Source organism: Poecilia reticulata, chromosome 7 (assembly GCF_904066995.2).
Source record: "Poecilia reticulata chromosome 7, P_reticulata-male-v2, whole genome shotgun sequence".
NCBI classification, from domain to species: Eukaryota; Metazoa; Chordata; class Actinopteri; order Cyprinodontiformes; family Poeciliidae; genus Poecilia; species Poecilia reticulata.
The window spans coordinates 26,511,503-26,533,080 of record NC_088836.1 but is presented as its reverse complement, the minus strand read 5'-3'; the positions used below and the strand labels follow the sequence as shown (position 1 = coordinate 26,533,080).

At 36.9% G+C, this 21,578-nt stretch overlaps 2 protein-coding genes across 3 annotated transcripts; both read right to left on the bottom strand.

Annotated features, from left to right (window-relative positions):
- Positions 1–77: 77 nt before the first annotated feature.
- ythdf1 (YTH N6-methyladenosine RNA binding protein F1) lies at positions 78–9,795 on the bottom strand. Of its 2 annotated transcripts, XM_081609209.1 has the most exons (6): positions 9,450–9,793; positions 9,127–9,154; positions 7,338–7,432; positions 4,571–6,178; positions 2,661–2,705; positions 78–1,326 (listed from the first exon to the last, which is right to left on the bottom strand). In XM_081609209.1, the coding sequence occupies exons 1-6, from the start codon at positions 9,477–9,479 to the stop codon at positions 1,312–1,314; spliced, it is 1,821 nt and encodes a 606-aa protein (XP_081465335.1). In that variant the 5' UTR covers positions 9,480–9,793; the 3' UTR covers positions 78–1,311. The 2 variants fall into 2 exon arrangements, with proteins under 2 accessions (XP_081465335.1, XP_081465336.1); XM_081609210.1 differs by lacking the exon at positions 7,338–7,432 and having other exon boundaries at positions 9,450–9,795.
- Positions 9,796–13,408: 3,613 nt separating this feature from the next.
- Positions 13,409–21,147, bottom strand: nkain5 (sodium/potassium transporting ATPase interacting 5). The gene is made up of 6 exons (XM_081609208.1): positions 20,455–21,147; positions 17,861–17,998; positions 16,958–17,038; positions 15,206–15,403; positions 14,744–14,801; positions 13,409–13,548 (listed from the first exon to the last, which is right to left on the bottom strand). The coding sequence occupies exons 1-6, from the start codon at positions 20,506–20,508 to the stop codon at positions 13,538–13,540; spliced, it is 540 nt and encodes a 179-aa protein (XP_081465334.1). The 5' UTR covers positions 20,509–21,147; the 3' UTR covers positions 13,409–13,537.
- Positions 21,148–21,578: the final 431 nt, after the last annotated feature.

Here is a 21,578-nt window from a genome sequence, read left to right as displayed (position 1 = left end):
TTTTTAATTGCCATCTCCACACAACTATGCAACAATCTGTAAATAATTTAAAATGACCCAATAAAACCAACACAACCAACATATAAGTATATCTTTAATAACGAACATGATCAAATCTAAGAATGTGATAGTGACCTCTGATACAATAGATATTTAATACAAGGGTGACGTAAAATTTTGCATAAATTTTCTATATTCCAATACCATTATACAGTATAACTCTGATTTCCCCTGCTTTCTGCCACTCTTGCATACACGCACAATACAGCAAGCAGTTTAAAAAAAAGAAAAAAGAAATAAAACAAACAAAAAATTCACAAACATTTACCACACAGGCTAGTCTCTTGGTTTCCATATACTTGACAATTAATTGGTCAATAATAATAATAATAATAATAATAATGATGCTACAGCTTAACATTTTGAGGCGGTTTCTGTTCTGGTACATTAAAGCTTCTGAGAATGGAGTGGAAACTTATAATGCCAAGATTAAAGTGGTGTTAAGAGAAAGAAAACCACACCTGGCCAAAATAAGCAGTATTAATTTCACAGAATTTGTAAATTGGATTGTAAGAGAACGGTTAATCTAAAAGAAAATCCTTTCCCTAAAAATGAACATTTTCCCCTCTTGCTATGCTGAAAACAAAATTAAGGCTTCATTATTCCCCAAACGATTATGCTAAGCCTTACTCCAGATCATTCTTTTATAGCCATTTGTAAAGATTTATGGTTTAATTTTCCACAGCCTTGCACATAAATATCTCTGCAAACAGAAACCTTCAGTTTTACACTAAAGTAAAAGTTTCCTACAATGAAAATGGGCATCAAGAAGGTATTTATTCCTTCTTCTGATGTTGATGATATAAAACACAACTGGCCACACACACAGATAGCAGACGTTTTGTCATTAAAGTGTTCTCCACTCATTTAGATTAACCAACACGAGCACTTAACATCTCTTCAACACACAAACCACAATGTGAACAGTCACTGAATATCAGCAGCATGTTGTCGGTCAGACGTGCAGATATTTTGTTTTCTGACTTAGCTGAGTAAACTTCCAAGGATAAAAAAAGTTAACTGATGTTATTAAAATAACTTTACATGGTGAAATTTTGTTTCATCCCTGCACGCGTTACAAAGTAACCCAGAGCAAAGTGGCTCAAAGGTTTGACACGGGCCAAAGTTGTTAATAAATAGAAAACAATTATATTTTTCTCTTCTTTTCTGTAACGTCTGTGTTTTCATTCTGATTTCATTGTGTCCACCCAAATGTAAGTGTCGGTCTTTTCAGGGGTTAGCTTCTACAGTTCACTTCTGACGATCCTGGAAAAAATGGAACAAAAACAGAACTCCTTTAATCAATCTTGCAAAGTTAAAATCTGTTAACATTTTTCAGAAATCAGACTTAAAATGCCATCTAGTATAGGTACACAAATGCCATTAAAAAGCCGATTACATGTGGAAATATTTACAGTATCAGGTGACAACTGATCATTTAATCAACTGATTATGAAAAGAATAACCTGACAACAATATAAAGCTACATTTGGTTTTAAAACCACAACTTTATGAATCCCTTGCTTAAAGGATAAAAGTGGCGGCAGTTCCAGTGCTCAACCAGAGAGGGCGCTACAGGTAGCTAGTTACATAAACACCAAAGAATCAGTTTAGTTTTCTACAGCAAACATTAAAGCCTTCTGGTAAATATTTGATCCTAAATTTATCCCAATCTGAATTGGGTGCTGGTCATTTCCCTACTTTAAAGGGTTTTTAAGTTTAAAAAATAAAATCCACCGCGGACGCATGTTATTTAAGGCTGCGTGACTAGTCTCACGTTTAAACTAATGTTGCGTTCAAGTTGAACTCGGAACTGGGAAATTCCCACTTCCCAGTAGGAAAAAAATCAACTGGAACGCTCTCTAAACTCGGATTTCCCACAGGAAAACTGGGCGGAACTCCGACTACTTCCAGTTACGCCTTGTAAGGCTGCCTTTGCGTTTCGATATGGCCGCTCCTCGCATCAACAGTGTAGGTATGGTGAAATGTTTTTTTTTTTTTTTTTTTACCATACACACGTAAGAGTGCGACTAAAATCAACTACAAAAAAAAGCAACTCTAAACCGAACACGTTAAAAGTGGTGTTTATGAAAAGTGAACATTGATTGAGACAGTAGCTAACAGTATTTATAGATTATGCAATTATGAGTGTAGTTCTGAGTGATTATTTTACCCAAATTCACAAAGTGACTGCTGATTAAAAAAAAAAAGCGAAAATGTTTTTTCATTGCTAATCCAGCTAATTATTGGGTTTGTGCTACATTTACACAATTTCCTCATATTTTAATTGCTTGTTGTTCTTCATAAATCTACCAGTCAGCTCCGGTGGAAAATGGTTCTTTCCCCAAGCCAAGCAAGCAAACCTTTTTTTACTTTTACTTTTTCTGGGTGTTGGGAGTCAAATCTTAGGGAGTCCAAATATGTTATAACTGGTGTTGGGAAAGCACCGATTTAGCACTCAAACCAGTTTATTTGGAGAAAAAAGCAAAACATTAACACAGCTTACTTATCCAAAGCTTAATTTTTTACTGAAACTAATTATTTTTCTTTAACTATTATCCAAAACCCAGCTAAGAGGAGCAAGATTAAACTGAGTTTACCTGATCAACTCTGGATCGACTCGGTATCGAGACAGGCTCGTAGCTCTGGTAAAAACAAGGACATAAAAGCAGTGAGAAAATGTGGACAAAATGATTCAAATTTTAAACTAAGAAAAAAAACCACCTATATAAAAAAATGTTCATTTTACCTTTTGTATCATTTTTATTTGACCTGTTAAACTTTCATGTCTTATGATGGAATAAGTGAGGACATAATAAATTATTTCACAATTTTTCCCATATTAAATCAAACTTTTTCCAGAGAACAAATACATTTCTTAGTAGGAAAATGATTATTTGATTATTTCAACAATCCATTCATCACAATTAATTCTACTAATTGTTTGAGCCATAATTGCACCGTGATAATAATGTGTAGGCAAAAATGTATGTTTAAAATAAATATTCCAAACAATAAATTTTTCATTCTATAGACATGTTACAACATGACGTCCACAAGATCCCTCGGCGACGATCACTACCATTGGTTTTAGCTGCCAAGTTGTCAACATGGCATGCTAAATCTTAAATGTATGCGTGAGATATAAGGGGAAAAAGGATGCAGTGCTTCCATACTAATTGTCAGCACTACAACAATTAGGCATCACATTTTACAGGTCAGAAAAAGTTTCATTAAAAAACAAAAAACCAAGAAGCAGATCAATTATGCTAGCTTGACTTTGACAACCTTAACATGTAGATGTGCTTCAGAATTCTGTGTGTTTTGCTTCAGTCACAAAATTACAAGAAAAGGCGACCTACACACCAGGTCTGACAGATCATCAGAAGAGCAGGTGTTTAAATGAGCTAATCAACAACCGTTGTGTTCAGACGTTCACCTATAACTAATCACAAATTAAACAAATCTGAAAACATAATAGTATAACTGAAAGTGTCCAGTTTCTTGGTGTGGAAATCTGACATACTAGTGGAGCTGTCATTCAGTTGCTATGGCAACGAGTCTGTTTGTAGCAGCAGAGAGAGAGGAAAAAAAGTATAGAGTGGTTTTGAGTTATTCTGCAACAGTTTTTTGCATTATTTTCACTTTGCTATGGCGAACTCTTGTTAATGGCATTATTCCACTGCAGAAGCGTGGCTATCGACATGTAAAAAAAAAAAAAAAAAATTCTTTTTTTTACATATCAAGAAAAAAAAATCTTTTTTTACCTCCAGCGTTAATCTAAACAATAAAATGCCATGTATCTATACATAGTTCCCACAAATCTGAACCAGAAGTGATCTTACTGTGTGCAGTAGGCACAGCAGACCTGGGGCTTTGAGACCAACAAAATGAAAATATGTGGACATTCTTGACCAATGTGTTAGAGAAAGACACATGAACAAAATGGCTGCTGTCGGGATCAACCCGTAAGAGACAGAGGATGGAAAATATGTCAGACAATGTGGACAAGTTGCCTCCAGTCTCATAAGACGTGGTTAACTACGTAGTGAAAGCAAAGAGTGTTTACACCAAGGAGAAGCGTCGCCTGCAATCTATAGGCGCATAAAATTAATGTTTAATGTTTACAAACTCTTCATGTGAATTACAAGGTTCTGATGACTGGCAGAGTAAGCACATGTAGTAACATACACATAGGCTACATGTCCAACTTAGCTCCATCAAAAGCTACGTTAGCTAAGTTCATTTTGCTAGTTCAGCAGTAAGTACAACAGTAAATATCTCTATCTTAGTATTACACAAAGATAGAGTTTTCAAAAACGGTAATCGAGTAACAGTAGTAATGTACTTATGATGTTTATAAGTTAGATAGGAATGAGATGAGCTACTTCTAATCTTGTGGCTTATTATTGTCATAGCAACTGTCAAGATGGCCGTCAATCACAGAGTTCATGGTGTGACACGTCACATGAGAACTGCGTATACAGCTTGGTCTGGATCAGATAGTTACCTTTTTCACGACGTCCTCCTCCTCCTGCTTCTTCTCGTAGTGGGAGAAGTCATCAAAGATGGAGGTGGTGTGTTTGTACTGGGCGATGATCTTCAGCACCTGCTTGGCCTTCTCCAGAGGAACCTCCTGGGTGTCCCGTGAGTTGGTGACCGGCTTGTTGTCGTTGTTCTCCAGGCGGATGTGGCGCAGCTGGCTGTTGGGCACGTCCTTAACAAACAGCCAGTTCACGTCGAACTTGCCCTTCCACTTGTCCTGCGCCCAGACTCCGGCGCTGGTGCCGTAGTCCACAGGGGAGCGCATCTCCGCCACGCCGCAGAAGTGGCCGCTGCCATTGACGCTGAACAACAAGTAGACGGGGCCTTTGGCGGTCATGGCCCGGTAGGCGGCGTCCAGCCGCTTGTTTCCGTGCTCCGTGCTGCACCAGATGGAGTACTTAATGGAGCGGTGGATGTCGTCCTCGGAGTAGCTCTTGATGATGAACACGCGGCCGTTTTTCAAGTTCCAGTCGAAGTCCTTGGGGTTGTAGCTGTGGGCCGCTCGCAGCTTCTCCAGAACCGGGTGGGACTCCAATCCAGGATCGGCGGGAACGAACCCGGCCATGCCTCCGTTTCCTACACCGCCACCACCGTTGGACGAGCCGCTGCTGTCCAGGCTTCCGCCGCTGTAGCAGAGGTTGCGGTTGCGAGGCGCCACCCATCTGGTTTGGGGCGTGGGGGCAGAGTTGTGGTTCTGGTAGGACTGCGGCGGTCCTGGCATGGTCATCTGCTGAACGAGGGACTGGACGGACTGCAGGGACTGCTGCAGCGGTGGGATGAGGCTGGCGGTGTGGGAGTGCAGGTGGGAAGGGTGGTGCTGGTGGTGTAGCGGTGGCGCCATCTTGGCGGCGGTGCCTTTATTATCCCACGTGTCGATGTCCATGCTGTGCTTGATGGGCGGCGGCGGCAGCACTCCGCCGGCCAGCGGCATCCCAGGCTTGTTCTTCACCTTCTGCTGCTGCTGCTTGGCCGGTTTGCTGGCGATCGCCGCCCATGACGTTGGCTTTTGAGGCGGCATCCCAACTGGTGTGCCGCCGTTGCCCGTGGCGACAGCCGCGGCGACACCCCCGCCTATCACGGAGCCTGCGCTCTTCACGCCCGAGCCACTTCCTGTCACATCGCCACCTATTTTCAGACCCAGCATACCCTGCTCCAGGCTGTTCATGCCCGGGGCTTTGCTCAGGGTGTCGCTATGGAAACCGGTCTGGCCGTCAGGGACTAGAGTGCCCCCTAGGGAGCTGGGAGGGTAGCTGTAGCTGCCCCCATAGGCCGAGCTCTGAGTCTGCTGTCCCTGGGAGCCGCTGGTGCCCCAGGCAGAGAACGCCGGGTTCTCAGGGAAAAAATTGAAGCGGTGCGGGTAAATGCTGCTGCTGAGCCCACCGGGCTGCCCGAACACGGTATCGGGCATGAAGTGGTGGTCTCCATTACTGAGGGGGGCGTAGGGAGCCAGGTAGGGGATGGGCGGGTCGCCTCCGGTGGACCAGGGCGCCTCGTTAAGAGGGTAAGGAAATCCAATAGAGGGGGCATAGTAGCTGGACAGGTAGGGGTCCGTCATGGACTGATAGCTGTTATTCTACAAGGAAAAACAGATTCAACATGAATCGTCAGATCAAACCAAACAAAGGGCAGGGCTGGGCGATTCATCAATTTTAATGATTTAATCAAATTTTTGGATTTTGAAGATTATTATTATACATTTTTTTCCATTAACTGGGTGTCCATAGTTCAGAGTGATGGGGGTCGACCAGGGGCGGCCATCTTGTTTTACAGCTTCTATTTATTTTGAATTCAGGTCAACTCTACGACAGAATATTAGGGCCAGGTTAAGATTTTATTTTTTAATTACAACAATAAAGTCTTATGACTATAGAGTTAAGCCTGTCGCAATAAGCAATTAAATTAATTACATGACAAATTAAAGTGAGCTCAATTTCCATTTCATTTTTTTTAAACTAATTTTGTTTAGATATTTTATAATCAATTTTATTCATGGTTTTATTTCCTTCCTTGTTTTTGATTGTTGTGTTTAATTTGACACATTTGAAATTAAAAGGTTATTTGTCGTTGAGAAGGCAAACTTGCATTATTATGCAATTATCTTTACATTACTTGAAAATAGTCTCAAAATGACAATATTATCACTTATTACAATAATAATTTCCAGGGCAATATATCACCAAGAAACATTTATTACTGTCTCAGGCCTAAATGGAGGTCAGAAAAAAGGTCAGAATATTACCAGAGTAAAGTCACAAACAATAACAAAAAACTAAAATGAGGAACGTTGTGAAGTTATGCTTTGGTGTTGGTTTTATAAAGTGGATATACTTAATTTTTAACACATCAGAAAGATCAGAACAGGTCTTTGAAATGATCGTGCAACAAATGTGAGAAGCTTTTTTCTCATTAAAATTATATTTTCCCTTTAATTTTTCAATGTTCTGGTAAAAATGTGTCTATATTCTATTATGATGACTATATTGTTGTTATTAAACAAAAATGATCATAACCTGGCCCTAAACACCATCATACAACGCATAGAATGGGAACAGAAATATATTTTCTGTCAAGTTTTCTGTTATGTCTTGAGAAAGTAAAATATATTTGAAAAAAGATCAGAAATCGGATCTGGCGTCAGAAAACCAGAGACTTTATTTTCAAGCCGTATCGCCCAGCCCTACAGAAGCGTTTCAGTGTCACAGATCTTTAAAATATCCCTCTGTAGCTCCTACCTGACTGGACTGGCTAGTGAGATACGGCTCAAAGTCATTATCATGCACAGAGTCCTTCTGGTGGAGGGAGCCGTTCTGCACTGAAACTGGAAAGGCTGCAATAAAATCAAACTACTGTTAAAACCGGACACCATCATTTGCATAAACTTCCAACCAGGCAAATGGAGCCATGTTTGTTGTGAAGCTAATAGATGATGAACATGATGGAGATAAAACACTGACATCATCTGCATGAAAGCTCAACACCAGGATGTTAGCTTAAACAAATGAGAACTGATCCATCAGCCTCTGTACACAAATAGGGTTTCATGACTGACACAGATGAAACCACCGTTGTTTTCTTCACTGTCATACAGATTCAGAGGTTTACATACAATTTGATAACAATGCCTGAAACAATTTGGGAACGCTCAAATGATGGTATATCAAAGCTCTGCTTTCACCTCACAATCCAGAACTTTTGCTACATTTTCAGCTGGTTTGGTTCACTTTCACACTGCACTGTCAAACAAGTCAAACTAGGAAAACTGCACCGATCGCAGTTTTCCGGCCAATCCCTGATTACCGATCTTTCAAAAGCCAAAAGTCATTCCAATTTGGCAGATACAATTTTTTTTGTCTGAAATGTCGCTAAATATAACAAGAAAGTTGCTGAGTTGGCAGCAGTGGAGTGGCTATGGTTAACTGCAGACATGCAAACATGACCTGGTTACCGGTCCATCAGTCAAACCTCTAACAGAAAAACACAAGAGGACAGTGCCCAATTTTCAGACCTTTGGCGAGGCAGATAAAATCAGTTTCACAAGCAAGTTTTGTCTGATCTCTCAAAATTAAGAAAATTCATGCTGATAAATTGGTGCAGTTTGGGTTTTAATGGTACATATTTTAAACTTGGCTTGTTTTGAACTGCTAACATTAATTAAAATGGCTGACAAGCTGCTAGCCTCAAACCGCTCTGAGATTTTCTGCCTTTTCCATAAAGTCAGAGGAATCTGACATCCATCTACCTATTCAATAATAACTAAACGAAACATAATTTTAAAAAATGCAATGTCAAGTCTGAATGTAATAATCAGAGGTGGGCAGAGTATCTAAAAATTTTAATTAAGAGTAGAACTACTATATTTTTCCTCGAGCAAAGGAGTATTTGGTCAAATGTTTACTCAAGGGTTGAGTAACTGATCAAATTATCAATCATTTAATATTTTAAAAATTAAATAATGAAATGGACCAAATTATAAAGTTAAGTGGAAATTTTGGTATTTTGAAGACAAAAATGATAATATTTCTTATAAGTAACAACATATAACAAAACCAGGCAAACTATGTTTTTCCTAAATTAATTTCTTTCAATATAAAACTGTAACAAAACACTGCAGCTCTGTATCTGGTAAATTTCTGGTTAAAATATGCTTGTTCTTAATTCACTGCGAAGAAAATCCAGACCTTTTACTCAAGTAAAAGTAGAAATACTTAATAATAAAATTACTTAAGTAAAAATAAAAAGTGCAACACAGTAAAACTACTCCTAAAAGTAATTAAAAAAGAAAAAGAAAAAAGTTATTCAAGTAAATGTAATTGAGTAGATGTAACTAGTTACTACCCAGCTCTGTTTACATCACAGGCTCATGTTGTAGATTATTCTGGTGTGTTGTCAATCATCAACATATAAGGTCCGCTTTTTTAAAAGAAAATCTACCTGGCAAGGAGGCAGGTGTGTGTGTGTGTGTGTGTGTTTAATATTTACATAGATTAACGCCTGGTTTTGCTGTGAACATTAATCTCTTACCTTTGCTTGCATCTTGTCCTTTCGATGTCTTCACGGTAACATTAAAGAGAGAGAACACAAACACGTCATGTTTTGGTCATGTTTGCACATTTAGCATGCTTTAGTTTAACATGCGCATTTTAAGATGGATTCTGTCAGGAATATTAAGCAGTGTTGAGGAGTCAGATGGCCACTGGAAGCTGTGGTCCAGGCCTTGGTGGGTTCCCCGCAGATGATTTTAGCAGCTAACCTCTCATCTCTCTGGGCTAACTAACTTCCTAGCTCCGGTTTCACGGCTCAGTTCACCTCTCTACGCGTCAATATGAAACATTTTCGCCGCTCACCTGAGGGTCAATGCTAGCGGCAGACATCATTCATCTACCAGGGGTTGTGTTGGAATGGAGCCCCGACAGGACGAGCGGTGTGAGAGCTACGGAGAGGCTTTTTTTCTCTGCCCTGCTAGCAGCGGCTGTTAGCCGGACTGTCGACTCGGCTCGCCTGCGCTTGTCGTGGCCCTGCTGGCAGGTCGCGCCGCCCTGTCCGCATTAATCCAGCCGGGCTTCAGTCCGCTCCGAGCCCCTCAAAGCTAAACTAGACCAGCCCCGGCGGCCTCGCAGCTCATTTGGCCCCAAAACAGCAGCTTCTTCCAGTGCCCGAGGAGCGGAAATGACGTAGATGGGGCACGTGACTGCGCAATGGCAAAATCAAAGACGTCGACTAAAGGCAGATTTAGTTTGTAAAAATGCAAAAACTTGCTTGTGTGTGTGTGTATGTATATATATATATATATATATATATATATATATATATATATATATATATATATATATATAAAAAATGACGTGCGGTGAGGTTCATTGCTAGTGAGGCACTGACTTATGACTTAGACACCAATTTCGCGCATGCGCATTTTACATGTCATCCATAGCCGCGTTAACTCAGTGAAACTTAAAAACGTAGGTATTAATTTCGTGTTATGATCCACAGCAAAGTGATCTGTATTCGCCAAGCTAATTAGACTCGCTCATAGCAACTCGTCAGACTCGTTGCCATAGCAACTGACAACAATGCCACTTCATGTTTTAGGATTTAACACCAAAAAACATTCAATAATTTTGCACACAGAACAGATCATTTAGTCTGTTGTTGTAGGACGTTTTAGGCTTAATGTTTCATTAATAAATAATTGCTGTGGTAGATTAGCTACCGCTTCTACTTTACTGAATTATTTAAACATAAACTGTAGCCCACAAAACGCACATTTCATTAAAAAAACTAAACAAAAACATCTTATTGCTGTCTTACCTTTACTTATCAATGAAATCAATGCACCGCTAATTCTGCACAAAAATATCCGTTCATCCAAAGCCAAGTCGATCCTCGGCATGTCTTTTCTACTACGTTTGAGAATCATCAAACTGTCTTGAAGTAAAACTTTCAGCTCCGGTGTTGCTCTTCCTTTAGTTATCATCTCCTGCTTCAATTGAAAATCCACTTTAGAAAACTGTTTAAGTGTAGAAATGTAGTCTTTCATGTTAACGTTGGAAGACAGAAGAAAACAAATATATCCCTGTACTTTACTTATTTACTGTGTGGCTAGCTCCATGGCTAGCTCACTGTGTCTTACTCTGCAGTTGTGCAATCGCAATATCTAGGATCATGAGCGCCCCCTGCCATGAGACAGGAGAACTGCCTGCCTCACCTCGAGTCTTTTCTCTGCCGTTTCTTATCGCTCCTCCGCACACAAAACACGATACACACACAGTTAGTGACAAAAAAACACTGTACATTATATACATAAGCGAAATTATGGAAAATAAGACCATATATGTTTTTAGCCATTTTATTGCTGGCATACAGACAGGATGAACAGGCTCATATAGAATGGCAGCCAGCGCAGTTAGCGAGAGGTTGCGCAATCGCAGGTGAGGCTGATCTCGCTGCTGCCTCACCGGCTTCGCTCCTGAGGTTTTGAATGGGAAAATGCGACAATACAGCGATTTTTAAGAAAAAAACGAATCAGAATTGGTTAAGCTAAGTGAAAAATAGATACTTTATAGTATAAACCACAGGGTTAAAATAGCAATATAAATGATTTTATTATTATATATTATTTTTCCATGATAAGATGAGGCTCTGCCTCACCTGCCCGGACGTCACTGATATATATAGTTGTTTCGTTTTTTAAATAACGAAACAACTATAGTGAGATTGTTTGGACCGGAAATAGTAAAATAAGTATTTAACCATATACATATACAGTGGCGCAACTACACATTATTCAGGTGGATGCGAAAACATAAATCGGCGCATACCCACTTTTTGCGCCCCTGTACATATATAAGGTTACTAACTAGAATAGTTAGTTAAATACTTAATTTAACTATTTAAATAAATATTTCAATATAGTTGTTTAAATAGCTATTTATATAGTTATATATATATGCATATATATTTCGTAGATGTAGTCATATACATTTAGATATACATACATATGCATATATTTACACAGATGTATTACATGGCTTATATTTATAAAAATCCCGAAATATTTATTTAATTTATCACATCAATCTGAGTTTTATATAAGTACAATGGAAAACATGCATTCATTTAAAATATATAAATAAATAATTTTAAAGAAGTCTTTGGGGCCCCAAAAAATGTGGTTCCTGGGCTGCTGAAAACCTTTTCTAAGGTCTGACCGAGACAGAATACTGTAGCACCACATGTAGAAGGAACTAAAGTAATGGTAAAGCCTACATTTCTACTGAATAGACTTGTAAATACTTTTAATTTTGGGTATTTTTGTTATATCTTTTTTCAGGGGGCATTCTTCTTGTAATTCATGGAAGAGCTAATCTAATTTCAAACTAAATAATTGGAAATGCTTTGTTACATATGAAAACAATAGTTATGAAAACGAAGTGTTTTAAAGATCAAATAACTTTTTAAAGAAATTCTTTAGTTTTGGACAGTTTAAGATTTTGAGCTAGAGATCTTCCATATAGACTCCTGATTCCAGGAACCAATGAGACTGGACTTTACTGAAACATCCAATCAGAAGATGAAAAGCAGATATTATTGTTGCTACCCTCTGTATAATGTTATATATTGGTTACAATAATTACACTGCAAGCGTTAAGGAGGTATACAAATAGATGATTAGCCAAATTAATAACTAATGTTAGCTATTCACCAAAATTCGTTTAAAGTCGGACATGATGACAGTTTTGTTGGGCCTAAAGATTTGCTTTCCAGAATCTGAATCAGAATGGGTGGCAAATCTCGTGCCACATTTTGTGTTTAATTTCTTTTCACCATTTTGGAAAACAAACTTTAAAACTTATGTTACGTAAAGAATTGAGAAATATAACACAAAGTTTAAAGAAATACACAAAACCATAAACAGACTATGATCACATTGTGATTTAATGTGAAATCCAGGCGAATTATTTTGACACAAATAAAAACCATGGAGGTGAAAATAAGGACAATTAATCCATATTTAGGTTGCCAGTGTAAAATTTAACATCTTTAAGAAACAAATAACTCAAAATAAAAACAATTTACTCCAGGTTGGCTGCTTTCACTTGTTTGAGGTCTTGAGGTGCAGAAAACAATTAAAATAACAAAATCAGCAAGAAGAAACAATGAAAAGTCCATTAAAAATAATCACAACACTTTTCCCCAATCAGTTCATTTAGTGAACTGAACAAAAATGGAGCAATACATTTAAAACACTCCCTCCAAAATCTAACCCACATGTTGAGTACAGATTATAATTCAAATACATTGTAGAGACATTATTTCACTTTATTCTGTTGGAACTTTTTTGGACTGGTCATACGCTAGATACAACTTTTATTAATTCATATAATAATTTTTACAGCTCATTCTCTATAAGTTAGCCACAGTATATGGAAACAGAAGCCAAAAATGTTTAATTTTATTATTATTTTACTGTTAATCACATATTTTTTATGCAGGTTTTTCATAACGACAAATTAAATGTTGAAATGTCCAATAAAAAATACAGCATTTAGGTCAACCGTCTTTTTTTTTTTTCTATGAAATGTTTTTAGAGAAGTGATTCATCTTCTTCATTTTATCCACTAAAGCTGAAGAAACCTCTATTCGCCACCTAGTGGTAACAAATATGCAGTACACTCAATATTAGGAAAAAGAGATAACATTTAAACAGGAGCTTTCATCAAGTTCATCTTAAATGTTTTACAGACGAGAAGACACGCAGATTAGGACCCAATCTGATTCTTAAACTGGAAGATTATGTCCTGGACACATTTTTAAGTCCCTGCCTTGATCAAAGGTTTCACAACCAAACTTAAGATGATGAAGATGATGATTGGGTCTTATAGATCCTCTTCTGCCTGGATTCTTTTCAGCATCTTTGAACAGATGTTCCTTACAGTCATTTGTAATCTGAAATAATAATAATAATTATCAAAGAAATGTGCATAAGAGATGTAAGAGCAAGCAGAGATAAAATTGGATGCAAACAAGAAGGAATGAAATGGTGGAGGATTAAGGACTTTAATCTTCTGAGAGCAAAACTCAGACTTCTCAAAAAAAGTCAGAATTTTGAGGAACAAAATCTGAATTCTGAGATTAAAGTCCAAATTTTGAGATCAAAGTCAGAATTTTGACTGATCTTCTGACTTTTGACGTTAAAATAGAATTCTCAGAAAAACGTCAGAATTTTGTGGGGTACGGGGGAATCTGATTTTTGAGATTAAAGTCTGAATTTTGAGATCAGTCAGAATTCTGGGATTAATCTTCTGAGATTAAAATTCAGAATTCAGAATTTTGAGAGAAAAAAATTCTGAGTTTTGAGATTAAAGTCAATTCTGAGAATCCTCAGAAATATGATCTTAATTTTCTGAGATTAAAACTCATAATTGTAAAAAAAAACCCCACAAAAAAAACCCTCGTAATTCTGAGATTAAAGTCATAATTCTTTTTTTCAGTGGCCCTCTTCCTCTTTCACAGTATCTTCCATGGCTTTGCCATTGGCTTTACCCTTCTTTGGCTTTACCCTTGAACCTTTTCACGCTTTCACAAATAAAAGTGTAAAAAAGTGCTGCGTGTGTTTGAACTCACCCTTTGTATTTTCTTGGCAGCTTACATAGATTGGCCAACTTGTTTGGGTTTATTCTTATTGTTATTAGAAACAGGCTGCAGTGAGGGTGGAAGATCTGCATGCACCAGCTGACAGGCGTCACTTGACTCTTGTAAGTTTATTTTTCAGTTTTCATAAGGGAGCAAAAATATTTCTTAGAATTTTAGAGCAAAAAATAATGTGAAAAACATTTTATCTGCTGTCTGACTGCAGCAGAGACTCTTTTTTTCTCTGATAGTTTATATCTGAGAAAAAGAAAAACATGAGGACACGATGACCTGACTTTAGAGAATTATCCTTGAAGCAGTTTTATCTAAATCAACACCCCGACTCTTCAGTTCACCCACAGCAACAACAATTAACTAAGTAAAGGTTGGACAAAGTCAAAATCAAAAGAAAAACACATAAAAGGAAAAAAGAACCAGGCAACAGAACAGATTCCTATGAACTACAGACATACTGAATGTAAAGAAATGATAGTAGGTTGTTTATACGTACAGCTCTCCTCCTCTGGAAATCTGCTGACAGCATAGCAGGAATAAACGACTCCCAGGAGCTGAGAACAAATTCAAGAACATCATGAAAAAGGTCTCAAAGCTTCCTGCTTGCTTCAGATTTGATCTTTTAGACAAAAAATAAAATAGCACATCACAATGTCCCAGGTGAAAAAGTGTTTGCTGAATTTCTCTGTGAATTGTGGTATTTGAAAATAAACACAATAAAAAAATACCTCCTTCTGTTTGTTGAGAGATCTAATGCTGCACAATACAATCAAAAAACTGATTATTTGTTCAAAGGTTTATATTTTTTAAACTGAGGTGAACTTTAAGCTTCTTGTTTGCCCTTTAAACTCATTATTTAGTGAAGACAGCAAATATTCAAAACCATGTAAATGAGTTTAAGTTTATAGACCTGACAGAGGAGGTTTTGCTGTCAGTTTGTGTAACATGTGAGACTCACGGACAGAAGGAGCTGGGCGGCGCAGTGCAGAACCTCCAGGTACTGGTACTGCAGCCAGCAGCTCGGCACCGTGGTCAGCCGGGGGTTCTGGTGCTCGCTCCACCTGTCAGAGGCCGGGTTCTGGCTCTGACATCCCGGCCCGTTGCTCTTCCACCAGGAGGAATGTGAGGAAACTCCCAGGGAGAGGATGTGGCTGTCCTGCAGCGAGACCAGGAGAAACGGACCCGGTTGAACCAAAGTCTCCTAAAGTAATGCTTTCTTTATGAGGTCAGCGCTGAGTCACGTGATTTTTGTCACTTAAATATTAAAATGTGCTAAACTTTAATATTGTTCTGTTCAAGTATAATGAGAATGGTCTTAATGCACAGCATATAAACCGATAAATGTAATAAAATAATTTTTATTTGGAAAGACGCAGATCCTTGATTTGTATTTATATTTAACATAAAAAATATCAGAAATTATTTTTGAAAAACATTTGCATTTCAAACAAAACAAATAAAAGATGATTGACCAAAATTATTATGTCATTAAAAAAACAAATAAAAAATAAAAAAATCCTGCTTTTGCCCACCGCACTATTTTTTTATTTGTAAAAAATGTTTTGAATTATGTATAATTTTCTTTCAACTCCACAGATGTGCACTACTTTGTGTTGATCTTTCACATAAAAGTCCAATAACATATGTTTATATTTGTTGTTGCAATGTGACAAAATGTGGAAAAGGTCAAAGGATATGAATACTTTGCAAGCAACTGTAAACAAACTTGTAAAAGAAAAAAGGCAGATTTTCTGATTCAAAACAGAACTTAGTGTATAAATGCTCTCTGACAAACCAAATTAGTATTTTTATTTTATTTTTTCCCCTTCTAGGTTTGTTTTGCTAAGTTGTTTTTTCTGGTAAGCTAATAAAAAAAATCAATAAATAAATTACAATATTAATGAATTGTTTTTACTTGTACATAAAACTGAAAATAGTTCAACAACTAAAATGATTAAAACAACAAAAATGAAAACAATGACAGAACAATAAAATAATTTTAAATAAAAACTGAAAATACAAATAGAGACATTGTCTTCTATGCAAAAACAACATTAAATTCCTGTATTATTTTGTATTGTGCAATGCTGTTACTGATCATCATAAAGAAAATAATAAAATAACATACATACATTTTTATTGTACTGTGAGAGTAATGTGAATAAAAAATTAACTAGAATAAATTATTCAACTCAAAAGAAAGTAAATAATATCAGATTTAAGTGAAACCAAATATGACAGGAACATAATAAGCAGGGAAACATGATAAATCAGAACTAACATCAGTATTGGCCGATATTGGTCATTTCTTATCATTTCTTAAATATCGGTATCGGCCCAATAAATAAAAGTGGGTCAATATTAACAGCTGATCTTTATCTCCATCTTGTTGCCTTCTGATTCTGAAATATTTCCCCCAAAAGCATTAAAAACTTAGAGAAATAAATATAATGTTGGTAAATAATGTTGAATGTCCATAACTTCAATATTAAAATCAAATATTGATATCAGCTCAAATTTTCAAACCCTAATAATGAATATTTTAAAGTAAATATTTAGCATCTGATGACAAACAGCAACTTTAAAAGCATTTTTTGTGCGTGTCATCAGCAGTGGATCAAAAGAGAAGCAGATTTAAACACTGAGTTAATTAGAGACTTCAGTCACTGATGCCGCCTCTAATTATCCGTCCTAAATAACCGGGCCTTACCTTCGAAAGGCCTCCCAAATCCAGGTAGAGACAACTCACAAAGACGTTCCAGCCAATCCACACAAACATCCACAGCAGGTACTGGGAACCAGTAACAGAAAAAAAACATTCATTTCACAAAGTAATTGAGACAGAAGCTCTATATCAGTGTTTCTCACCCTTTTTTAGACTGAGGCCCACTTGAACCACATCACAAACACTAATGGGCCACCTAACTCAAAACTTAAAACACAAAATCTGAATATATACCACCTGGAGTGAAAATATTTGTCTCTTAACACACTTCTTATTGTTTTCTTTGTTCATCCGATGAGAGGGATGGCGCTGTTTTGTAAACGTGACTGGCCACGACAAAGCCATGAATGCATAATAAAAGAAAAATGGACTTGAGTTGATTTGGCAGAAACAAAAATCCTCTTCATCATGAAATATAAAAATTACACCGATTTCTATCAATTGTAATTATTGTATTCATTTGCAGATAAATCATTTAAAAATAATAATAACAGCTGTTCACCTGCGAGCACAGAATCATAAGCAAGCAAAGGTGTAAAAAAACAAAGAACAGTTCTCACCAATTGAGACTCGTTCACAGCTAAGAGCCGTTCAAAAGAATCGTACTGCTAGTAAACTACCAATTCAGCATATACAACTTGGCTTCCTCCGATTATAAATTGTCTTGGTGTTGTTTTCTTTCCACTGGTTATTTTTTTCTGAGTGACCCGGTTTTAAGCCACGTATCCATTATTATTTTTAAACACAATCTTTAGCTAAGCTAGCTGCGTGCGTCGCACTCTGAGCTGACGTCACGGTAAAATAAACGGTCGTTTACATGCAGTACCCTGCGGACCGCTAGGGGGCGTTCCGGGGGACGCAGCTTGAGAGAGAATTCTCTGGCGTTACCATGGTGACGTAGCGTGACTGGTACTGGATGGCCCCAAAAAGTCCCAGGATGACCATGATGATGTGGAAGAAGTTGACCATGATGGGAGCCCACTGGTAGCCCAGGAAGTCGAACACCTGCCGCTCCACCGCGGTTATCTGTCAGCAGGACAATAATTCACACTCTGTAGACTCTACAGTCCAAAAACTTTTACTACAATAAGAGTAGTACTTCAACATATTTTTACTCAACTAAAAGCAAAACATATCTAAGGAATTACTCAAATCCGAGTAAGAAAGTATTTGGTACAGATGCTACTCATGAGTAACTGATCAAAACATCAATTATTTAATATTTGAAGACGGATCAAAAAGTTGTGTGAAAATTTTGGTATTTTAATTATTAAAATTATAATAATTCATATAATCAACAAAAATATAAAATAAAGGCAAAAGAAACATTTCTCCGAATCCATTTCTTTCAATATAAAACTTTAACAAAAACTGCATTCCTGTGTCTGATTTTTTTTTTTATAGCTTAAACATGATTGTTGTTCATTCAGTGAAGTTACACTGTAAAAACAGAAAATCTTGTCACATGTTTTGGTCCAGTTTCTGGTCCAAATACCTTAGAACATTTGAAATAAAGCAAAACTAATTTGCAAGTAACTGTTCAGCAAGATATACAAGTTTGATTTACAAGTTTGTTTCAAGTGAACAAGTATTAACCTTAATAGTAGTTTCACCTATAACTTGGGGAAAAAAATATAATGTTATAATGGAAAGAATCTGCCAGTGGAAGTAATACTTTTTAAAAATTATTATTAGGAATTATTGACTCAAAACAAGCTGGAAAGTTACTTGTAAGCTAGATTTGTTTTATTTCAAGTGCAAGTTATTTGCACTAGAAAAGATGTAAAAATACTTTTGAGTTTTTGCAGTGCACTCACAGTGGGTAGAGTACCCAAAATTTTACTCAAGTAAATGTAACTAGTTACTGCCCAACACTGATTCAGAGACATTAGACTTTACCAGAAACAAAATGTGCGGCTGCTGCACCCCATCATCATTATCGTCACTTTTTTTTTCGTCACTCGCATGGAGTGGGTGCAGCCTGGAGTCCTCTGAGGTCAGATGGGGGCAGGGTGGGAAACCGGGATGCTATTGTGTCAGGCTGGGTCTGCTTTTTAACAATTTATTATGAGGAGCAGATAAAAGTCAATTAATTAGCAGGTTTTATTGAACCTGAAGTCAGCCAAAAACAACAAACCTGGTGTTTTTAGCTGGAACTATTTTATTTATTTTTTCAACTGTATTTATTTCAAATGTCTGTTTTTATTATTTCAAAAGGGCTTTTCTAAATATATTGATAGATGAACTTAAACTGGGGTAAAATAAATATTTCCACAAAGTAGAAATAAAACAAATCAATATTGCAATTTAAGATTATCTCGTAATAATAACTTATTATTAAAAAAAAAACATATGGAAAGAAAACTAATTTTAAAAAATATTTTATTTCCAGTCTTCAACATTATTTTCACATTTTCTAGTATTTATATTTCATTTATATCAGTTGTAGAAATTTTCAACATTACTTTCAGTTTAATCTCAATACTTTACTGTTGCTTATCTTAAGTAATTACTTTCCCTCTATTTTAGATGTCATTACAAATAAAACTCACATTTTACATTATTTTTTTAATGTATTATATTCATCACATCTAATTCTAAATTTTCTTTAATATTTCATTGTAAATTTATTTGAATATTATGTTATTCACTACGCTTAATTTACGGAATGGTTGCTGATTTCTTTATAACTTTTATAAAACTGAAAAGTCCACTTTTAAAAAATATTAGGTTTTTTAAAAACACTGTGCAAACCAGTGAACTGTTATATTCAAACAAGTAACAGCTAATGTGTTTTCCAGGTAATGTTTTAGCAACGTATATTTAATTTGATGGAAAACTCTATTGTTTCTAACGTATTAGCTTAGTGAGCGTCTGTGTTGAGAGCACAATATTTTCTAGTAAAGCATTATTAAACATAATCAACAGGTGCTTAAGTTGAATATTTTATAAAGTGTCAGTATTTTACAGTGTGATAACCCTATACTGCAAAAACTACCACGCTACAAAATCTTACCAAACATTTCTCTAGTTTCTAAAGATTTTAATACAATTGAAATAAGACAAAACTAACTCAGCAATATGTAGCTTATTCTAAGCCAATAATTCCTTAATATTAATTTTTAAACAGTATGGCAAATTATGGAAAAAATGTTTGTAAAAACTGAAATAATTTTTTCTTTTTTTAAAAAATCAGTAGTAAGGAAGAACTGACTTAGAATAAGGTCCCATGTTTTGCTGAAAAGTTACTTTTGTCTTATTTCTAAATATTTCCATCAGAATAATTGTGCTTTACCAGACTAAAAAACACTTGATAAGAGTTTGTGTTTTTGCAGTGCAAAAAGCTGCACATTTAATTGTACAATAATGCCATTCTGATGTAGACTCTGTAATTATTTTTTTATATACAGCTTTAGAAAGTAAACAAGCAACAGCTGGTGTGACGTGTTTATGATGCAGCATGAAAAATGAAAACCTCTTACCAGCTGCACGCAGCACAGCAGGACCAACATGCATCTTCCGGAGCAGCAGCCCATCTTCCTCCGCTCCGATCAGCCTGACGATGGAGAGGGAGAACAATGGCGGATTTCCAGTTGTCCTCAGGCACAAGCACGTTGCTTTCTGAATGGTAAATCCATGACCAGACGCACACAGTACGGCTCAGCCTCTGGAGGAAAACACGGGAGGCTGTCCCTGCATGGAGCAGGGGGAGGGGAGGTATGACGGGTGATTCATGGCCTGGTGGGGGGAACCTCAACATATTCTGTAGTGGACTCACAGAATATATTAATCAGAGTTGTAACTACACTGAACAAAAATATAAACGCCCCACGTCAAATATTGTTGCCATGTGGAGTTAACAACTGTAAATGAGCATTTTATTGTACAAAAGTAGTATTTCTCTTGATTTATGTATAATTTTTAATCCAACTTGCTGTCAGTGAGCGTTATACTCAGTGAGTTGTTTTTTTACTCAGTGTATGTTTGGGGCATGTCCAGAGGGTAAACAGACAAAATGAGCAACAGGTGGACAATCCTTGGACTGGGGACAATAAAAGGCCCCAAAATGTCAAAATTTATCACAAGTCATAAAACGTCAGATGTCGCAAGTTATGCGGGAGCCATTGGGATGTTGGATGCAGGGATGTCCAGCAGAGCAGTAGCTGCATGGCTCAGTGTCCATTATCTGGCCATAAGCCGTTTTAAGAGTTTTGTTCCCAACAAACTGGGACCACTGCAAGTCGAGCTCATCCTCCTTGGCTATGTGTGACCACTGCAGCACAAGATCGCCACATCTGACTCGTCCATCGGCTGAGACCAGCGACACACAGCTGATGAGACTATCGGTCTGCACAACAGACGCATCACACCTCAGACTGTCCGTAAATGTAATGTGTTTGATGCAACCTTACATAGAAACTGTTTACTTTGAATAATTAAGTGAGCTTACTGTTTACCCATCTGTTTTTACTGTTTTTACCCATCAGACATAGGCATATGTCTGGTGGCTGCTGAGAGGTCAGCTTGACCTTGTTTATTTTTGTTTTTAACTTAACAAGGAATGAGTCCAATTTAAGTGAATATTTAGTCTTTTTTTAAGTGAAAC